Here is a 22,217-nt window from a genome sequence, read left to right as displayed (position 1 = left end):
AAACTGGTGATTATAACTGCCCTAAATCATGGTATGGTGAGCAAGAAACAGCCTTGTCTGAGAAATGCCAGCACTTTCCAAAGTGTCCCCCAGAACAGGGAGCACTGGGCACACTCAGGGTCTGCTGGGGGTGTGGATGGAAAAAAAGGAAAAGGGAAGGATGTGCCAGAAGAGCCTCAGCACCCCAGTCCATTTCCAGGGAGTATTTTTCAAGGGTTTGATTTTGAAAGACACTCATTCTCACATCTTCAAAATGACCTCTCTGACTTGTGGCAAAATGTCTTGCTGAAAAATGGGACTTTGTTTGGTTTTTTAACAAAGAGAAAGTAAGGACTCCCTCAAAGATAAAATTTGATTTTGTCAGGTTGCTTTTATTATTTACCCCAATCTGTGACCTCTCTATTTCTGGCAGCAACATAAAACCTCCAAAAGGTTAAATATCCCAACATCTACATGGTGTTTCTCTGAGCTTTTAGCATTGAGCATCTGAGCACAGGTGTTGGAATCTCCAGTACAGTGAACATTTGGTTAAATTATTTTACTTGCACAGCATCAGTAATGATAAATCCAACAACTTTTGACAGTCTTGAGTGCTCAAGCTTGTAAAATGAAACATAATAAAGAAAAGTTAATGAGTGCAACATAAGTGAAATCATAAGTTCCTCTCTTCTTTTGCATGGCAAGGATTGGAGATCAGAATCTCACATTTTTCTTTGTGTTAATCACTATTGGGAAAGAAAGTAAAAAACAAGAAAGGTTTTAAAAGTTTTTAAAATTATAATAATTGGGTATTTTAAAATGCTCTGTATGGCTTTGTGTGGCATCTGAGCTCAGCATTCAAATCTTGCAGCTAAAATAATCTTGCATGAGTGTTTCCTGCTACTTTTTGGGGGAAAATAATACAAAAATAATTCTTCATCCCCATTGAGTGATGGATATTGTGCATAAGTTCCAGAAGAACGTGTTTGTGCTGAAATCTCTTAAAATAAGCACATTTTCTGAGCACTGAAAGATCTGGAAAATGTGTAAATTTAGAACCAGTGATGATCCCACGCTGTTCTTGTGAAATGGAGCTGTGTTAATTGGCCTAGTAGTTGAAATTATTTTAATGCTTAATCAGTAGGAAAACCTTTCTAGTACAGTTAAACTTTGACTAATATCCCAACTAGTGAATCAAAAGTATATTTTGCCTTGCTGCTACTCATCCAGTGAGTTTGGTGTTGTCAGAGTGCCCCCAGTGAGTGTCTGATCCCTCTCAGGCACAGACAGGCTGTGCAGGGGGGTCTGTGGTTTCTCATTTCTGCCAGATGGTTTTAGCTGAGAATAAACTTCACATTCTGCTCTAAAGCTCTGGCCTCCTTTGTGTCTGCTGCAATTTCTGCCCTGAGTGTTGCCTGCTTTTGTGGCTTCAGATGAATAAACAGTTTTCTTGTTCAGTTTCTAAAGTGGATAGCTACCAAATTAAATTAAAAATTTAAAAAACATAGAAATTAAGATTATAAATAATCTCACCACAGGATTGTGTTACTGAGGAATGGCCACACCTTTCCAGTGGCTGGAGTCACACATCTGTTGGGTATTAATTACCTGCTGTTAATAACATCTTCTGCTTTTGCCTGGCATCTTTCCCCCCCTCTCCTTTCTCTTACTGCTTTTGTTAGGTGTTGCATAAATAGTAAATAAGGCAGCTGGCTGTGCCCAAAAGATTTTTATGAGTAGCCACCTGTGCAACTCATTCTTTTTCATGGATGGGAATCCATTTGCTTCACCCAAAATTTAAAAGGAAGCAAGACAAGGACAACTAGGCCAGGTTGGATGGGATTTGGAGAATGAGAGGATCTTTCCAATCCAAACCATTCTGTGGTTCTGGGATAACTGAAATACATAATGCTGATGGTTTATTTTGGAAGTTTTTGTCTCTTCTGTACACAGTACAGAATTCTGCTAAATTTCTGTCCTGATAGGGAACACCAGCACATTTTCTAAAGGAACTGGGAAGCATTTTTAAAAATAAGTCTGTGTATTCCCAGGAATTCAGACATCTGTGTGACTGATTACTTTCCTGTTGTGCTGCCTCTCAATATGTTCAAAATATCAAGGAGAAGCAAAGATTCCCTTTAGCCACCTCTGAGCTGAGAGCCCCACGTTTGTGTAAAGCAGAATATGTGACACTGGTTGTGCTTCCTGACTCTTGAGATGGGAACTGGTGGGACTGTTGAAATCACAGAATGGTTTGGGTTGGGATTAATGTTAAAGATCATCAGTTCCACCTCCCCTGGGCAGGGTCACCTTCCACTAGCCCAGGTGGCTCCAGTGTCCAACCTGGCCTTGGACCCTTCCAGGGATGGGGCAGCCACAGTTTCTCTGGGAATTCCATCCAGGGCTTCCCCACCCTCACAGGGAAAGCATCATTCCAGTATCCCATGTAGTCCTGCTTTCTTTGAGTTTTAATGGTGTCTGTGTGGGGTTTCCCAGCTGGGCACACACCCAGCACTTGGGGGATGCTGAACTGCTTTCACCAGCACTCTGAACCCCCTGCATCACCCCCCAGGCTCAGGGACAGATGGAGTGCCAGTTCCTATGGACTCACCCCCCATGGGGTCTCCCAGTGTTGTCCCAGCCAGGAGTGTGTGAAAAGTGACTGTTAAAAGCTGCTGAAACAATCACTGCTTTATTAAAAAGAAATAAAGAATTTCTGTCTGTGTGCAGCAGCCTCCCTGCTTTTGGTGGAGCTGTTCTGCTGTAACAACAAATTGATTCAGCAAATGCTTTGCCTGTGTGTTTATGTTGCTGTCAGCATGTTCAGCTTTATTTAGTCCATATTAATTGCACTAATATCAGGTTTAGTGCCCTGGTGACCTCCCCAGCTCTACTGAATCATGTGCTGTGTCTGCATCCCCATCCCTGGCTTCTGTTGGGTGTAACTCCACACACTGGAGGAAGTGGTGCTTAAAGGGTCACATCAGATGCTTCAAACAGGAGGAAAGAAATGCTCCTGAACAACAAAACATATGTTTGATCCAGAAGTGGGAAAAAAAAGCCTTTAAAACAAACCTTCCTTAGATTTCTGCCTCATGTCTGGCTCAGGTAATCTTAATATAGATGAAATCTGAGAAGCCCTCAGGTGGAATAGTGTCATAGATGGTGTTTTGTACTTGTGGTGTTTGCAAGAAATGATTTTCTAAACAAGAATACCAGAGCTGAGCTGTTAATTTTGGAGTAATAACTGCTGGTGCTGGGTGTGCTCACCCATTGTGTTTGGAACTCCCCTCCATGCTGCATTTAAAATATAAATAAAGTTATTTTAAGCATCGTTAAATCTATAGAAGCCACTGTGTCAGGTCTGAGTATCCCTCCTTGCTCTGTGTGCTGCAGGAAAGGGGAACCCTTTTGATCATCTACTCAGACTCCAGTAATTCTCTGAAGCCCTCTCAGAACCAGGCTCATATGAATTCCCTCTCCTGAAAACAGCTGTTATTTGAGAGCCACCTACACAGCTCTCAGATACATTTATTTCTCATGATGTCTTGGTGGTTTAACCATAGTCCTGTTCTGTGTCCTGGAATTAGTAAAACAAGAATGTTTCCAACCTAATTCTTCATGAAAAAAGAAGGGGGAGTGTCATTCATCCATATGCTCCTTTCATAGCAGCTTTTTGAGTTCCCAAAAAAGGGGGCCAGGTGCTCTGGAGAGAGTTCCCTCCAGAAAACATCCTGACACCAGCCCTGCCAAATCTCTTCCAGTTTGGATCTGAAGTCAGCATCGAGCAGAGCAGCACTGGGGATGCTCAGAGCACCAATTTTACCCAAAAAAGGGATCAGTGTGTGGGGATCTTTCACTTTGAGCCTGCCATGGCTGTGGAGATGTGTGGTGTTTGTGAAGTTTGCTGAGGATTCCTCTGGGAGTGCTGAGGTCAGTCCCCAGGACTTTGGTGGGACCAAGGACTGATTTAGACCAGCAAATAAAGTGGCCACATGTTCCTGAGTTTTGTGCAGGGAGGAAGCAGCTGCATTTGAAAGCTCTTTTTTTCCTCAGCTCTTGAGTGAACAGAAATCCTCATTTGCACACCCTTTGAGCATAAAACTCTTTCATATTTCACCCTTGCAGAAATCACCTCTGTAAACAACCATTTGTCATACAACAGGCAAATATTTACATGTCATTTTCTGCAGGCAGACCCAAGATTTGCATTTCAAGGATTTTTTTCCCCTCATCCCTGAAAAGTTATTTCTGTCAGGCTGGAACCAGTGGATGAGTGGGGTGCCTCTGAATCCCACTTTTTTCAGTGGATGTGTTCTGCACAGCCTGAGGGTAACTGGGAAGAAATTCTCTGCAGGCCAATATTGAGCAGATAAATAATGACAACCATTAGCACAATTTATGTATCAGAAAAAGTCTCTCTTTTAATTGTGGAAAGCAAGAAATACTTATGAAAAGCCTTCCTTCAAAGGATCAAGGAAATTTTTGCTTCTGCCTTCACTTGAGTGTGTGTTTGCCTTGTTACTTCTGCTCTGTGGCTTTGGCAGTCTTGTGTGATTTTTTTTTCCTTTTTTCCATCTAAAAGGGTCTTGTCTGAAGTGTGTGTGTGTCTCCTTTTCATCTGCTGCTGCTTTCCTAGGCAGCACTGAAATTTTCTCCAAGGGACTTCTGACAGACGATTTAAAATTTGTCATTTATGCCATGTTGCAGAGGAAGAGGATGCTGAGGAGGTGCCAGAATTTCAGGTGTCTGGGAAAATTGGAGCAAAGAAGCAGAGGAAATTAGAAGAGAAACAAGCCAGGAAAGCACAGAGAGAGGTGAGAGTTTCCTGCCACGTATTGAGCCGAGCCTGAACAGCTCAGCAGAGAACTGGGGATAGCACAGCCCTGAAAAGCAAAGGCAGTGTCATCACTAAATGGTTGTTTTATCTTGAAAATGTAAATTCACCTTTTTGCTGGCCCAAGAAGGCCATGGCAAACAGTGCCTCATTTCCTTTCTGTTCAGACTCGTGGGGAGGAGAGGAATTAAACTTTTTAATTCTTTTTCTTGGATGTTTCTGTTGCTTTCCAGCTTAATGACAGCTCTGTCTGCCCTTAAAAATGCACCCAGCCATGGTGGAGTGGGGTTGGGAGGAGTGGTTCAGGTGCTCTCAGAGTGTAAAACTTGCTTTGGTTTTATCTGTGTTCTGCCATATTTATTGTTTTTACAGCCTGGGGGAGATGAAAAGCATTTTGGTGTTAATTCCAGGGAAGCAAGAGGCTTTTCAGACTTCTGAGGGCAGCATTTGTGCATTTTCCTTGGAATTGTTCTATTTCTTTCTTTCAGATTCTGTATTGTTCTGTATGAACATTTTTAAAGCTTTTGAAATCCCAAGTTGGGAATTTTAGTGTCAACTGAGGTTTAAATCCAGTGTAATAGATGGAGCAGTTGGTAATAAACTTAATTATTGGTTATATATAAACTTCCATTACAAATCTTTTCTCAGTCAGTGCTTTCATGATTTTGTTACTCTCCATTCTCATTGTATTTAATTTTCCTTCTCTTTTTTTGTTTTTTTTGTGGAAAATCTGAGCAAAGCTGAATGAAGTTGGATAAGCATCAGTTGGTAGAGCAAGGAATCTTCTGTTTCATTTTAAGACATGCTGATTTTTATTTTCCCATGTAGACAGATAAATTCCTTGGATGGGGCTTTTTTTCTGAAACGCTCAAAGCCAAATCCTCCACTAGAATATTTTCTCCTTGTCCTCTTAATATATTTTCAAATTTAAGTATCCTGAAGAGCCTGAAAAAAAATCCTTAAAAAATACACTAAACACCCTTTTTATTTTTCCCTCATTTTGCAACAACCTCTTTGGCTTAAAAACAAAAATAAAATTATTTCAAGAGACCATTGCAGCTTTTTCTGTGAGAGATTCTACCCAGGTTATGGATACATTTGAATGTACTTTATTTTTAAAGTTTGTGTTTCAAATCCTTTTTTGCTTTCTTAGAGTCCATTTTAACTAAACTCCAAGTAAGGAGAAATAGAATTCTGTAACACAGCATTGCTTAACATCACTGTTGTAATAAGCTCACAAGCACATTCAAAACTTAAACTGTTACTGAGATACAGATAAGACAAGTGAGGAGGGTAATTTCTAAATTTACCACAATGATGAGTGTGCTGAAGGGGAGGGGAAGTGGAATGATAATGGCTTTTTATTATTCTTCTTTTTGATGTTTCTTTCTGAGCAGGCATCTAAAAGGTGGTAAGAAATCCCCTCATGGCATCATGATATGAAATTTTAAAGTGTAGATTTTAAAAAGGAGTAAAGCTTGGCTTGTATCATGTTTATTTTAGGCTGAAGAAGCAGAGAGGGAAGAACGGAGAAAGCTGGAGTGGAAAAGAGAGGAGGAGAGGCGGAGAGAGGAGGAGAGGATCCGTCTGGAGGAGGAACGCCAGGTGGGAATGGTTGTGTTATCTGTGCAAACACTGAGGCAGTCTGCTCTGGGACTGCCCTGCAGGGACACAGGCTGCAGCCATGCCCAGGACTGGGAGCTCAGGACTTCAACCAGCCCAGCCTGAGTGTCTCCTAAGGATGGAGATTCACACCTTGCCCTGTTCCCTCTGAGCTGGGACCAGCAGGGCAGAAAGTGAATGGCAGCAGCAGCAGCTGATTTTGCAAGAGTTGTGTGAAATTTGTATGATTTCATTCTAATTCTATGTATTTGCATGTGCTTCCCAATTAAAGATCCCTGAGCTGTGCATATGTTAGCAGAGGTGACCCAGAAAAACAGGTACTGCTCAACTGAAATGCTTTTGTTGAAGACTTTTCATTAGTGAGGGAGGAAAACTTGACTTCAGAGCTGCTTTTTGTACTCAGGCCATCAGTGCTGCTGGCTGACAACTTCATGCTCTGGTGTTGCTGCAAGCTGTGTGGTGGAAAGGACAGAGGTGTTCTGCACAGTCCTGAGATGAAAAATTGCAACCCCCAGCTCTCACTGTGCATTTTTTTGGAAATTTGTGTCTGGTTTGTGGGGAGCAGATTTCTTTTAATTTGCTCCAAGTACAGGTTGTGTAAGTGGGGTGTGTTGCTGATAATATTTTAAGAAGGAAAAGACAATTTTTGCTTTCCTCTGTCGAAGGCAGAATAAAGCAATTTAAAAAAATAATCCATACATTCCACATACAGATTATATCAATGAGATCTTTATGTGAATGTCCATTTAGCTCTGGAGTTACTCCCCAAAAATCCTTTTCCTTCTGAACTCTCAGTTTCCATCAGTAGAAATCTTGAATTTCAGAAATTGGAGGAGGAGAATGTCAGCACTACAACATCAGGACATGTAGAGAAGTCTGAGATTTTATAAAGCAGCTTGACCAAACTTCCAGAGGACCAATAATTCCACAGCTTCCCTTCCAAGAGAGATGTACAAATTTATTTCTTTAATATTTTCCTGAAGTTCTAAGAGTTTCATATTTTTGAAAGAACGAGCTGAAATGGCTCCAGTGCTTTGGGGGACTTGAGTCACACTGGCTGGACAGGGACATTAAGTGACACTGGAACTTCCAGTCCCTTGCAGGGTGGCAGACAGCACAGCAAAGCACAGCAGGTGAATTTTTAAGCAAATTCCACCTAAACTGGGCCAGCCTGCCCTAAGGAAGCTGTAGCACAGGACTGAGTTGTTCTGCTGGGGTTTCACCTGGGCTTTAGCGATTGAGCTGGGTTAACTCAGGCACAGTTGAAAATTTGAGTAGAAAATAAAGGAGAAATTTCAACCAGGCATCTCTTCACAGAGAAATACTTATTTACTTTCTTTTAATTTTGTTTCTGTTCAGTTGAGGGCTGTGTAATTTATTTTTGGTTGAATGAGGAAACTCTTACTTGTTTCTGGTCCTAGTAAAGACTGCATTCCAGCACTTCTACTTCACAAGGCTCAGGGAAAAAGAGGAATACAAACTAAGGCTCTGATTTTATTTCTTTATTTCTTCATTTGTTTATTTTTAAATTTTGTGCACAGCAATCCACAGAGTACTTCCTAGAACATTGCTCAAATGCCTGAATCCAGCTTGATCACTTTAGCCAATACCTACCTATTTAAATCCTGTAATTTTAAGTTATTTTAGTTTGGTTAAATGATTTGTTTTCCCAGTGTTTATCAGGACAGCAAGCTCACCCACCAGGCTACATCAGGAACATTATTCTGCCTCTCAGAGGAAAGTGCTTTCAATATTTAGTTTTTTTTGCTTGTGTCTTAAGTTGATAATCCAGTAACTGCTGAACATTTGGAGCGTGGATCAAAGTAAATATATCTGACAATATTTAATGTCCATGCTCAGCTGTTTTCTGGTAATTTTAAATCTGCAACAGGAAACAGAACATTTTGAAGAGAGCCTGTCCTTAGGCTCAGAACATCTCATCTTTCCAGTCTTGTTACAGACTGATGGTGTGATGGAAAAGGCACAGCCTCAGTGAGAGGATCATTGGGTTTATGCAATACATAGGATAAAATGTCATTTATTTTCCTCTAGAGGAGGAATTCTTCATTGCACCAGGTAATATCTTGTCACCAGGAAGGCCTTGTGGACTGCAAATGTGATGATTCCATTCTCTCACCTAAATTAGGAGGTGGAAAGGCAAAATTCTGAAAGATACCTCAAGTAGTGACTGACAGGAGATAAAAACCAGGGGACAGCTGTTTTTTTAAGAGGCATTTTGGTCACTGACATTGCTGTAGTTTATATAATCCCACAAGGCACAAAAAATTCAGTTTATCACTGAAGTTTGCCTGAGAAAGTGAAGTATGTCAGATAAGTCATTTTCCCCTTCCTGTCCCAGTACATCAGAATATTTCTGCAGGTTCACTGGCAGGGGCAAGTCCCCAAACAAGCAGAGCCAGCTTTGGTAGCTAAATTCCACTTGAACCTTTTTTTCCAGTCTCTCACCCAAGAAGTGCTACTGAAATTGTGCTGACAGGTGGGAACTGCACCTTGAAGGACTTATGGGGGCTAAAATCTTGCCTACTCTTGAGAAAAATACCCTCTGCTTCTATTTCAATAGATTTGTATGCACTTATAAATAAAATGTGGTTGCCCCTTGACTTGAGTGTTGCAAACCAGATCATGTATTTTTAAATTCAAGTTTCCTTTCCAGTGTTCTGCTGAGCTGATTGGCTACAGGCCTGAGGAAGCTCCTTTATAATTGGCATTTGCTTCAGCTCTGCTTTACCCTGGGGATTTCCCTTTCAGTCTTGGAGTTTTTTGGTGGTGAGCTGGTTTAGCAGCCAACACCTTATCAATGAGAGTGAGCTTCCTCTGGTGTTGCAAAACAGAGTCTGAAGACAAAACCTGGCAGTTTGCTCACATAAAAAGCTTTTTTTCCTTTGCCTGTGCACAGAGATTTTGGTAAATTTGCATTTAAGTGCCTAAATAAAAACGACCTGGATTTTCAGAGCTGTAGAAATGAGGGTCAATGAAATGTAGAAATGAGGATCACAGGGATCCTCTGGAAGGTTTGACCCTAAAGTTTTGACTCTTTGAGCATGTAAGAGGCACCAAGTTTTAGTTGCTTTATTATGTGAACATAAAGATTTGTTCAGCAGAGCACTCTTCATTATCTGTTTGCTATTTATATCCATTTTTCCTGCATAAACAATGCATTTCTGGAGGCTGATGGAGAACCACTCCATAATTTCAATTTAAGCATCAATTTTCAAGTGTGTGTACTTCCCTCAAAATGAATTTCTCCTAAGGGGGTACAAGTTGAAAACTGCAAAAAATCTCATTCTCTGATTTTGAGGGGATAAGGACACTTATTCTGTCTAAGTAGTGAGGGGGGCAGGAATCCTACAGATCCATCTGCTCTGTGCCAAATTATTCTCTGCAAAGTCCCTTTTGGCTTCCTGCAGAACCTGTGCTGACAATTCAAAATCTGGATGCTGTACCAGGAGGGTTTCTTTTCATGTCTCTAAACATGAAAATAAGGAAACAGCCACAAATAAAGGAATGGCAGGGAGCAGGTGTGGCTGAAGAGTGTCCAGTGTTTGCTTTTCTCACTGCCAGTGAGATTTTCTCCACCCAAGCAGCATCCCACAACTCCTGAACAATTTATGATCCCAAAAATCAAGGTGTACTTCCAGCTGGAGGTCTAAGAGAGATTTCACTTGGTAAAATTTGGGCTCTTGTGCAGTTGGCACAGGGAATGTGTTTTAAATAATCCCTGGGATCAAGGTGAGAGGCAAACAGAGGGTGATGATCTCAGAGGAGCTGAGCTTTATTTCCACAGATTAAAAACATTCTTCATGGTAATTGAAAAGTTACATTATTAAATGCAGGCTGAACTAAAGAAGTCTGATTACACTAAAAGATTTGATTTTTATATATAGCATGATAAGGAGAAATGTCTTCAACTAAAACTTGATTTTTCTTGTATAATTAGGTTTGGTACACTGACTAAGCCAGTGAAAACCAGATTTTTTGGGGTTGTGTTGGACAGACATTGTATTTAAACTTCATACATTAGCTAAAGTTACTTAAACACTTATTTTAAGTTGGCTAATTGGTAAATTTGTCCTACTAAAAGCAAATAAAGCAAAAGCATAACACATAATTGAACTTCATCTTTTTCTTAAGCTATTACTTAACAAAAAATTTCACAGTACTACTGATTTTTAGACTTAAAACTTAAAGTTCACCATTTTTTGCAGGTAAAACACAGAATTGGAATTCCTGTGTAATTCATATCTGTATATCTGCTTTTACTTACACATGCAGGTTCTTGGTGGGCAGGGGGCACTGGGTGAGAAGAAGAACAGAAAACAAAGATTTGAGTGACACATTTATTTATTATTTGTTCAATAAAAATGTGGTCAGAGGGGGATAGTTTGTTCTTCACATGCAGTGGAATAAACAAATCAAAAAGAAATCTTTACAATGTTCAAGTCCCCAGTCTGGGTAACATTTAGATGGGTGAGGAGAAAAAAAAAAAAAAAAAAAAAAAAAGCAGGCAGCTTAAGATGAGCATCTGCAGTTACCAAATTTCCACCTGCTGGGATTTCCCCAGCACCCCACCCAGACACTCTCTGCTCTGAGCCACAAGTTCAGGGGCTGGAAAGGTGAGTTTGAGCCCAGTGCCCCCAAGTCTGGGCTCAGTCTGAGGAGCAGCCCCTCAGGGGCTCTGGTGGTTCCATGCCTGGGTTATTTCTATGGAATTGCTATTTTGTGGGCTGCTGCTGTCTCAGTTTGACCCTGCAGCTCCCACACTGCTCCATCAGCATGAGAGAAGAGGATTAGAGAGACGGTAAAACAAAAAAATAAATATTCCCAAACATCCTGACCGTGCCAGGGTTCCCCTGCTCAGCCTGCCCTTGCTTCTCCCTGGGCACTTGTGCAAAGTCATCTCTCCTCTTGTCTGAACCAAGCTGCAGTTTAGATAAATTGATTTTTTTTTCCCTACAGATTGAATCATAGGTGAATTTAGGTTGTAAAACATGTGAGGCTCTGCATGAATTTTTAATTTTTAGCTGAAAAAAAAGCAGCTGGAAATACTTAATGGTAGAGAGAAAGCTGCAAGCACCAGGAAGCTTTGAGGGCTGCCACACTTCAGCTACCAAAGCAGTGGCTCAGAGCACCTGGAAATGCTCTGCTGATCACAATTCAGCATCTGGAAAACAAACTCCTGTTGGCAAAAGAGGGGCTGGTAGCTGAGTGCTTTGCTGTGTCACAGCAGGGCTGCTTTCTGCATGTGTGGGGAATGGAAGTGCTGAGAGCAACGTGCTGGGATGCTTCCAAAAAATGCAAAGTGCTGTTTTTCAGGTAGGGAAGGACCACAGGAAGGAGCCTGGCTCATTTGTTAGACCTTCCAGAAGCAGGAAAATGTGTTTTAGTTATTGTTGCTCTTAGTTACAAATGGGACACTGTCTTCTGCTCTTTTATTTTTTTTTGCAGAACAATCTAGAAATTATTTACCAAAGCAATTTTGAGGCTTTGTGATTGGCTTTTTTTTTTTCCTCATTTCAAATCCTACTGAATTACAACCTCTCTAATAGACCAGGGGAAGAACATTATTCTCTTCTTTCCAGGATCAAGATTAAATTTAATGCACTTACAAGAAGAGAACAATTGCTGTTGCTTCCAAATGAAATATGGTTATGTTGTTCTTGGCATCTGGAGTGCATATAAGGAAAAAAAATCTGCTGTTGGATTAATTGTTGTGGTGATGAATGACCCAAAAATGATCTTGTTTAGTCTCAAGAGCTTCCTCAGATCTGTAGATTTTTCATAAGATAGCAGTTTAAAAAATGAATTTGGCTTTGCAGATACACTAAGATCCTTTCAGTCCTGTTTTTCTCATTCTTGGATGTTGGCAGGATTCTTTCTCCTGACTTTCTGGGAATTTGATGAAATAAAAACAGGACCAAATACTCTTTGTTTTTATCAAAGGGCATCTTTTTAATATGGATATATTTTCTATATACTGAATGACCTGTTCCTCTCTCCCTGTTTTAATGGAACAAATATTTACATTCCAGCTATTTAAGGAAGCAATTAGCATATTAATGTCAAAGATGTAGCATGGCAAGCATTTAGAAATCAATATCATTGTTCTTTAAACGATCAATTCCTCTGATAATGACAGAGGAATGCCCTGGGGTTGTCACTGAAATGTGAATAACTCCTCTGTTTGTTTTATTCAGCCTCTGGAATGTGATGGAGCCAGGGGCCAGATCCTTTTGGAATCTCTTTGTACCAGGTGCTGCACAAACAGAAATTCCTCTGTGGAAGAAACTGTCCTGTAGGGAAACATTTTTGTTCTGTGTGAGCCATGGAATCTTTTAGATTGGAAAAGGCCTCTGACATCATCAAGTCCAATCTCAGAGAAAAATAATGAAAATAATGGAAAGCTGAACATTTAAGAGTTCCCAGTAAAAAAACCTTTTCTTATTTGAAACATTTTTCTAAGTAATCTGTCACATTCCCAAACCTTTAATCATCCTTTCAATTTGTGAAGATGTGAATTCACCCTGTCATTGGTGCTGGCCTTGGAGTTTTCTGGGTCATCCTTATTGTGGGCTTTAAGGCTTTAATATTTATTTCTGGGTAAGCCATGAAGATTTTTTCTTGCAGATAACTAAAAGCCTGAAGCTTTTGTTTAACAAACAACATGTAAAAAACCCCTTTTGTTAATACAATCATGCTTTGCCTTCTGTGCCTAAAATACTTTATATAATAATTTATATTCCATGTAGGCACAGTTTGCTGGAAGAAAGTTTTCCTAAGAAAGAGATTTTCCTTGAAAACTTGATTTTACTTGAAACTTTTACAGGCTGTTTTTTTCTCTCCACCAGTGCAGCTCCAGTTTTCCCTGTGAGCACTCCCAGTGTCCTGCAGTGGCAGAGCAGAACTGGGGCCAGTAACCAAAAATGTGGACGTTGCTTCAAAGTGCAGGGAGGGGCAGGGACTTCCTGTCAGAAGCAGCAGATTCATGCAAATGAAGCAGGCAGGTTGCTATTTAAGAGTGGTTTTCTGCCCTCTGTCAGCTCTGGTAAGAGCCAGCCCTGGGTGTGAGATGGTCACTGCCTCAGGGGTGGCTTCTGACACTGGCTGTGCCATCAAGGCACAACTTAGGCTCATCTTAAAAACTTTTTATGTGCTGGCTGCAGAGAAAGAAGATGCTGCTTCACTTAAAACCTGACTTGGGAAAGAGCAAACTGACCACTTGTCATCTTTTCTGTCCAGGAAGAGGAAAAAAGGAAGGCAAAGGAAGAAGAGGAGAAGAGAGAATATGAAGAGTACCTGAAGCTGAAGGAAAGTTTTGTAGTTGAAGAGGAGGGGGTTGAAGAAGCAATGACAGAGGAACAGGTATGTGGGGCTGGTTCTGCACTTCCCCTTCTCTTGGTAGACTTGCTGCATTCATGTAAAATGAACTTAAAACTAGGAGTCAGCCAAAGGTTTTTGCTTGTGAAAGCTAAATTGTGTCTGTGGCACAGGTTAACCCTGGAATATTTCCTAGGGAATGCTGCTCTTCCTCATACCAGACTCCTACAGGTTGTTTTAGAGTTCTGAGGGAACTTGCTGGAAATGAGTTCTTGTCCTCCCTGTGTCTGAGAACTGAACTAAAACTCATTCTTGAATTCAGATAATCTCTCGGCCTTACCCACAGACACTGAGCCAATAAAGTTGAATTTGGAGTTTGAAAGTGCCCACAGACTTTGGGTTTGGCTTTATTTTCTACACCAAGAGAGCTGCTGTGAAATCAAATTTAAAACCAAGCTCTTGTCTCAAAAGGCTTCTGAAAAGGGAATCCCCAGGGCAAACCCACAGTCCTGCTCTTGTGGCTGCCTGCAGAGCTGCTGGGGATGGTGGGTGAAATGTGGTACTTGATATAAAATCACAATAAACCTGGAAAAGTTCTGCTGTTACAGGAGGCAGAGTTTTTGTTTTGTCTGGTGAAAACCTGTTAGACACAATTTATTTGCTGTCACATCCTGGAATTGCTCTTGGGTTGTAGCTGCCAATTTGAGCTGTCCAGTGCATTTCTTGGGAAGGATTTATTTCAGGGCCATGTGTACATTTGCTCCTCTGCTGAGGAGACTCTGGAATTAAATGGATTTTGCTTTAGTGTGACTGAGAGTGGCTTTGAGCACAGCAGATTGTGCCTAATGTCAAGCAGCACTGACTCATTACAAGTTCTCACTATGGACCCCTTCCCATCAAGAAAAATTCCTCCATCACACCAGGTTTAACATCAAAAGTTCTGTCTGGTGCTGGGGAATTCCCTAAAATGCAGTGAACAGCAAAATGCAAACTTTTATTGAAAGAATTCCTTCAAAAATCTGTACCTGTCCTGTTAAGACATGAGATTATCCCTAAATTTCGATGTGTTCCACTACAAATGTGTTGATTGTCCATGTTCCTTCAGCTGCCTGTTAAGGAGAAATAATCTCCCTCAGTGTCAGAACAGAGGAGGGTGTTCCTCACCTGGAAGAGCTTGGCAGGCAGTTGATGGTGCCTGGATCTCAACCTGAGATGACTTTGGTGGGGTGGGGAGTTAGAACTTGAATTGCAGGTGATTTAAAAGTCATATTCAGAAATAATAACAGGTCCAGAGTTATTTGGAGACAGCAGAAATAAGCAAGAAATTAAGTAGGCACCCTGGCCTCGTGGTGGCTGAGGTACTGAAGCATTTCAGTGTCCTGTTAGAAAAGCTGACTCTGCCTTGTGTTGTGGGGGCTGTTGTGCTGAAAATCAAGCTCCAGATCTCACCAGTTAATAAAGGCTGATTGATTTCCAGGGGTGCAGAGTAACCTGATCTGCTTCTAACTTCAGTGCACACTGTTTGCATTGTCTCTGAACTCAGCTGCTCAGCTGATGCACTGGGTTTCAGGTGCATGGCTGTGAAATGCTTGAGCCTCCACGGCTGCTGTGCTGCACTTGGCCATCTGCAGCTCCTGAGTCACTCTGGGTTTTCCTCTGCACAAAATGGCCTTGCTGTGTGATCACAATGCTTGAACTCACCCAGGTGTGGTTATTTCAGGGTTTATGATGGAAAAAATAAAAAATTGCACAATAACCTTTCAGGAAACAAATTGTACCTGAGCCACATATTTATAACATACCTCTCAGAAATTCCTCATGAAGATTAAATCTAGATTATTTTTCTTCCCAGTCCAATGTCTCAGTGTGTGTAGTTAAAACTTAGGAATTTTGCAATCTAAACACTTTCAGCAAGTTTTTGATGCATTTAATACTCATGAATTTAAAATAATTGTTTTCCTTGCTGTCCCCAGTCTCGCAGCTTTCTTATGGAATTCCTGGAATATGTTAAGGTAAGGTGCCTTTGCTTTTTCTCCTTAGATGGTGTAAAATATCTTTTATGTAAGAGGGACATCTTTACTTCCTCTTTCATTTATTTAAATATTCAACAAGTAACAAAAGTGATACCTTCAATACATGTATTTTCTGAACCAGCACAAGCACTTCCATCATTGCTTAAATGGTTTCATTCCAGCTGGGTCCTGGTTTTTGGGGCAGGATGTGGCTCTTGCCCTTTGGTACAAAGACAGACCTGGTGGATCTCCCTCAGAGTTTGTGTGGATTGGGATTTGAGGCATTCAGGATTTTTTGTTTGTGACCATCAGCCACTGATTTATAAACAGTCTCTCCATGTGAGCTCAGCAGGAAGGAGAGTTGCTGTACCAGAAGGTTTTTGATTTTTGGTTCCTTCACTTTTTTCTATCCGTGCAGCTTCCAATGTTGTCTTAATGTTTAAGCAGCAGCTCCCTTGTTTTAACCAGGGTGTGTCAGTCTCCTTTTCATCCCATTGTATGGCTGGTTGTTTAAAACCTGGGCTGTGTTCCTGCTTTTGATCTGTGAGGGCAAATGCTCTTCACTATTGCCATATCAAAGGTCAGATGCATTTTTCTCCTCTCACTCCAACACTGTCATGCAAATCTTTTTTCCTAATGAATCCCTTTCTGAACTCTCAGGATGTGTGAAGTGTGTGCAAGGCTTCTCTAGCAAGGAAATCACCTGGATGCTTAGTGAGCTGCTAATCATTTTGTATTCCAAAATCTCAGCTTTGGGCCGGCTTTGCATGTCCATTATCCCTTTGCCATGGGTAACTCTCCTTGGAGAGTCCTTTGGAGTGAGTGCCAGGCAGTTCTGGAGAGCTCAGTGCAGAGCCCTCCAAAGCTCTGCTGGCTGCTCTCTGCCTCTCCTTCACCTCTGTAGGTAAAAAAGGAGATTCCAGATCCTTGGGATCCCCCACAAACACTGAGAGGTTTCTACAACCAGGGCAGACTCTGCCCATTGCTCCAGGGGTTGTGGTGGATGCACCAGATTAGTCACAAACTCCCAGCTCAGTGTTTCAGCACTAAGTTTTGTATCAGTCACTTCATCTTGACGTCAGAGAAATTAAACTTGGGCTGGAAACTGAAGTCTGAATATTCGACACCTGATTTCCTCTGCAGAGCTGAGCTGCAGAACTGGGGCATCGCTTTCTTTCACAAGTTTTAAGTATTTTTCTTTAATCTTGAAAGTGTGCTTAATGTATAGATTATGTATTGCCCTCATCTCCTGTTCTGTTCACAGAAACCATTGACAGGAAGCAGTGCTGAGCTGCTCGTAGCTGTCTGAAAAAAATGTATAAATTAAGAGTAATTGGCATTTTTTTAAAACCAAAATTGAATTTAGCTCTTCTGTTGAATAATTTCTTATGCTGGTATCATTGACTGGAGATAGCTCACCCCATGCTTCATTCTTGAAGGTTTGGAAGCAAAATGCAGCCTCTGGCTCTGTTTCATCCCTTGCTGAGGACAGCAGCAGCACCCTTAAAATGAAATAAATTCAGGAAAATGTGGATGTGTTTCTGTTGCTGGAGGAAAGTTAAGCCTGTCTCTAGAACATGATGCATGTAGAGAAGTGTTTTATTCCCCTGGGATCTCATGGTGTATTCCAGAATGTGGGGGTGCATCCTGATCCCACCCCACCCCTCTCATTCCCAGCAGGATCTGCCTTGGAAAGCTTCCACTAAACTGGGTCATTGAGGGGGAATATCTTTAAGTGAAGGTTTAAGTCCTGTTTCTCTTGTTCATGTGGCTTTGCACCAGCCCCCCAGTCCCTTTAAAAGAAGATGTGACGAATGTTGGCAGTTCCCAGCTCTGAGAACTGAATTCCATGGACTGGTTCCAGTTCCATGTGTTCAGTCCATGGTATTCAGTTCTCTAGCTTGGCTGCATCGAACTTCACAGCTGCTAAATCTGTGTGTGGCTTTCCTTTTGGTCTGATTTTATTAATGAAAGAGATTCATCTGTTTCAGCCTCTCTTGATTTCTTCAGTGGCCTCCCAGTATGCTCTCAAGACCAGAAACAAAGGGATTGTTTGAAGTATTTAATTGGTTAATGGAGCTGCAGCTCCTGTGGCTGTACATACATGGATTTTAGGAATGTAGTCCTGAATATTAACTGAGCTTTCCAACAGTTTTGTCTTTTCCATGCTCCTTACAAACACTGCATCCTTTTGCAACCAAACTGATGAGCTCCTAAAACTTTGGCAGAGAAGAAAACAGGAACCAAGTAGCTCCAGACAAGCACTGCAGGTGTTTTCTCTGGAGCTACAGAGAAGCACAAAAGCAGATGTGAGCAGTGGTGGCTGTGCCCTGACTGAGAAAAGCTGCAGGAAGAATCTGTCTAAAGCAAAATGACAATTTGCAGTTCCAACACTGACAATTTTAATAAGGTGTTGGCTTGCTTAGGAAGATTATTATGGCATTAATACACATGACATCAGTAAAACAGACTAAAGCACTTAATGCTGCCAGTCTTGCCTGGGCTTTATGTAAGTGCTGATACACACCAGTGATCATTTAAAAGGTGCTTTGAAACATCCCTCAAAGAAGAAAGGGATCTTGATAAAACACACTGGACATTAAAGGCAGCAGCTGAGAAACTCAGGAGGTGGGGGAAGAGAGTCCTGGCTGTTCCTTGTGCTCATCCTGGTGTGAGGAAAAGTCCAGGATCAGTGCTGGCAGATGTGTTTGAGTCTTGCCCTAAGTGGGTCAGAGCACTCAGTCTTTCCACAGAGCTCCCTGCTTTAGGTAACTTGAGACTTTTTCATCAGAGGAAAGTGCTTACTAGGACATTTTTTATTTGAATGGAAAAAAAAAAAATCCAACTTTCTCATTCATCAGTTTAACTCTTGTTTGTCTCCACAGAAAACAAAGGTTATCCAGCTGGAGGACTTGGCTTCACATCTGGGCTTAAGGACACAGGTAAGCACTGACTTTTGGGGTGGAAATACTAATTTTTGCTGGGCCACTGTCTCCCCCTAAAACCAGAATTCAATTTAAGTGGGCAGTGAGTTACTTGAAGGATTTATCTGGTTAAAATATAAATGATAATTTCCTTCTGCACTCATATAACAACAAGAAAAAGGGAGAGGTAGAACTGTAGCAACCAACACTTAAGGTGCAGTGGAACTGCATGCTAGAGTAAACCCAGCCATAAATTCAACAAGTTGTTGCTTTGGATTGGTAGGAGAGGTTTGCTCCTAAATGGAGCAGGAAAAGATACAAAAAACATGGAATTTTTGAGCAAGGACCTTGGAAAAGGACTTCAGTGTGCTTCATGGAACTTCATGAGACTGCACAGCCTTTCCATGGGAAGATTCCTATAACCCCCTGCTCCTTGAAGCAGCACTTAATTGCAATAAAAGTCACTTTTAAGGGATAGGGATTTTAATTTTTAATCCCAAAATGCAAAAAAAAAAAAAAAAAAACCTCCTCCCTCAAAGACCAAAGGGCTGATTGCATCTCTCTGTGTGGGAGTACTGCATTCCTTAACCCTGAGAGATTTCAGTATAAACCTCTGTAGTTTATCTGAACATGTGAAATGTTTTTTGCTTGCCTTTTGATCAGTCTCTTATTCCTTTTTCTCTTCTGCACAGGATGCAATTAACAGAATCCAGGACCTGATGGCAGATGGCACCCTGACAGGTGACAGCCAAAGCACAAAGGGGATTTTTCTGTAGCTGGTGAAGAGGTGGTGGTGCAGAAAATGCCTTCCCTGTGGCAGAGAGAGAATTCCAGTGTCATTCCTGTTTTAAGGATCTAGTAGGACTTGATAGCTAGATATTTATATTTTATTTATTTACCCATCTGCTGAAGGCCTTTTAGGGTTGCTGAGCAGCCAGCTGGAAATGGGGCCTTCTGAAATGTGAATTTGAGAGGAGCACAGGGATGATTTGGGGTGGTTTCCAAGCCAGGACTGGGGTGTGGCTTGTGGCAAACATCCCAGAGCTCTGCAGGGTGCTGGAGTCAGTGAAATGCTTGTTCCCAGCCCTGTGCCCACCCAGTCCAGGCTGGAATGGCAGCAGAGACTGAGCATGAACAGGGTTGGTTTAGTGCTGGGCACTCTTGTCCTTACCAAGGGAGAAGTAGGGGAAAGGTGCCAGCACAAACATTTATTGACCTGATCTTGTGCTCCTGGCTGGAGAACACCTGTCTGAGCAAGAACATCTGGAAACCCTCCCAAATGCCCTAAAAGTGCTGGGAATCCAGGGATAAGGATTTTGGCTGTGCCCAAAGCCAGGGAGGCTCTGCCTTGGTAATGCACAAAAACAGAGTTTTGTTCTCAGTCTGGTTGGAACAACAGAGATCTGGAAGCTGAGCTGCATTCCCTTCAGAGGGGAAGCAGGAAAGGCTGAGCTGGACCCACAAGGGCTCTCCTGGACCCACCTGCTCTGCCTTTCTCCACCAGCTGCCTGAGCTGAGAACATGGGCACCAAAAAAGCAGGGCTGCCAGGATGGGGAAGGGTCTGGAGAGGAATCCATGTGAGGAGCAGCTGAGGGCACTTGGCTTGTTCAGCCTGGAGAAGAGGAGGCTGAGGGGGGATTCAAGTTCTGCAACTTCCTCCCCAGGGGCTGCTCTGATCTCTGCTCCCTGGGACAGGGACAGCACCCAGGGAATGGCTGGAGCTGGCTCAGGGGGGTTTATTTTGGATATCAGGGAAAGGTTCCTCATCCAGAGGAGCACAGCACTGCCAGGGATGCTCAGGGTGGGATTGTTGGGGTGTCTGTGCAGGGCCAGGAGCTGGTCAGTGATCCTGGTGGGTCCCTTCCAGCTCAGGACATTCTGGTTCCATGGAAACAAGGTGCCTGCAGCAGCTGCTGTGGGGCTCCCAGGCAGCTGTTCCCAGTGCACAGAACGTGTTCCTTTGAGCAAAATGAGCAATCCCAGCACCCAGGAGATAAAACCCTGCCTGGCCAAGATAGGAAGTGCTGCCTCTGCAGCTGCAACATCCCAGAGTGAGTGAGGGGAGCTGACTGCAGGGTCCTGTCTTTGCCAGGTGTGATTGATGACAGAGGGAAGTTCATCTACATCACTGCACAGGAGATGGCAGCCGTGGCTCAGTACATCAAGCAGCGAGGCCGAGTGTCCATTGCAGAGCTGGCCCAGGCCAGCAACTCCCTCATCAACCTGCAGCCTGACAGCAGAGCTGTGCCTCCAGCCATGGCCTGAGAGCAGCCCTGCAGGGCCTGGAGCTCTGCAGCAATAAACCACTCACTACAAGCAAACAAGAACCTCCCCTGTGCCTGAAGGTAGGATGCTTTTCTGAAGCATCAGCTGCAAACTCAGAATTTTGCTTTTCCTTCTGCTAGAACTGGTGTTAAATGGTAAAGTTGAGTACAAGAGACTGGTCAGCAGCTCAAACACTGATGCACCTGTAGCCCAGGAAGATCAGTAATTTATTTGCAATAAACAAACTTTAATTGTTTGCAGATTCTGGTGTCTGTATCAAATAGATTTGGGGTTGGTTGCATTCAGGATTCTCCAGGTTTGCTCTGCACTATGGAGCTGTTTAACTTGGTGGTGGACACAGCCATGGGTGTGTAGGTTTTGGGTGCTGTACCCAGATTGGAAGGAAAGAGCAAAAAGAAAATTTGTCTTTGTTCTTGCTGAAATAAATCCTGAAATTCTGGAAAGAATGGTTGCTCTGTTAAAACTTCCAGGGGCTATTTCAGGAAACTTCTGCTATATAAATATATTTATATATTGATTTATGTAATTTAAAGTTTACTTGCAGACAAGCTGCATCATTTCCCTATAGCCAAGAGACAGAAACCCCTCCAGGGAAGGGCTGACTGGGCTCATTTACTGTGCAGGCCAGTCCTGCTGATACCAAGCAGATCCTGGTGATTCATCCTTTGAAGTCAGAGCCAGCTCAGAGTGTCTGAAGGCCTCAGACACTCCCACCCTGTGGCCTCTGTGTTCTGCAGGTTTGGGGGTTTTTAAATGAAAACTTCAGACACTGAGTCATGCAATTAATGTGCCAAGTTAATGATTATTAATGTGTTAATTGTACAGGTCATTGTATTTCCTGCATAAGAATATTTATTTTTAAATCATTCATTCATTCTCCTTTCTGAAATCAGCAGAATTTATGTGAATAAACAGTAATTGGAGAGGACAAGAGATTTTGTCTCTACCAAACTTAGAACTTGAGCAGACTAAAAGCCACATTATCAGTGGGATGAGGCAGCAATAAAACAATGGAAGGAAACATTTCCTGTTAATCTCTGCAGTGCTGCTGGATGTGAGAGTGCAGCAGAGGGGAGTTCCACCAGCACCACTGTTGGTGTGAGGGATCAGCACATCCTCAGTGTCCAACCTCAGCCAGCAAAGAGGTTATTTCACATCTGGGGCTTGTAAAGTCTCTTACTTTCAGATTGCATACTAAATTTCTAAAAAATATTTGGGTT

At 42.1% G+C, this 22,217-nt stretch overlaps 1 protein-coding gene across 1 annotated transcript in view; it reads left to right on the top strand.

The window, feature by feature from the left end:
* DDRGK1 (DDRGK domain containing 1) overlaps window positions 1–22,217 on the top strand; it is a 33,869-nt gene that overhangs the window by 11,587 nt on the left and 65 nt on the right. The window contains exons 3-9 of the mRNA XM_056489254.1: window positions 4,690–4,796; window positions 6,320–6,421; window positions 13,697–13,819; window positions 15,748–15,786; window positions 18,672–18,728; window positions 19,403–19,451; window positions 20,804–22,217. The exon at window positions 20,804–22,217 is cut by the window's right edge and continues 65 nt beyond it. Coding sequence (XP_056345229.1) covers window positions 4,690–4,796; window positions 6,320–6,421; window positions 13,697–13,819; window positions 15,748–15,786; window positions 18,672–18,728; window positions 19,403–19,451; window positions 20,804–20,976 — 650 coding nt within the window. The 3' untranslated portion in view covers window positions 20,977–22,217. The remainder of the gene's footprint in view (window positions 1–4,689; window positions 4,797–6,319; window positions 6,422–13,696; window positions 13,820–15,747; window positions 15,787–18,671; window positions 18,729–19,402; window positions 19,452–20,803) is intronic.

The sequence above is a fragment of the Oenanthe melanoleuca genome, chromosome 4 (genome assembly GCF_029582105.1).
Source record: "Oenanthe melanoleuca isolate GR-GAL-2019-014 chromosome 4, OMel1.0, whole genome shotgun sequence".
NCBI classification, from domain to species: domain Eukaryota; kingdom Metazoa; phylum Chordata; class Aves; order Passeriformes; family Muscicapidae; genus Oenanthe; species Oenanthe melanoleuca.
This window is presented reverse-complemented; position numbering and strand designations above follow the sequence as displayed.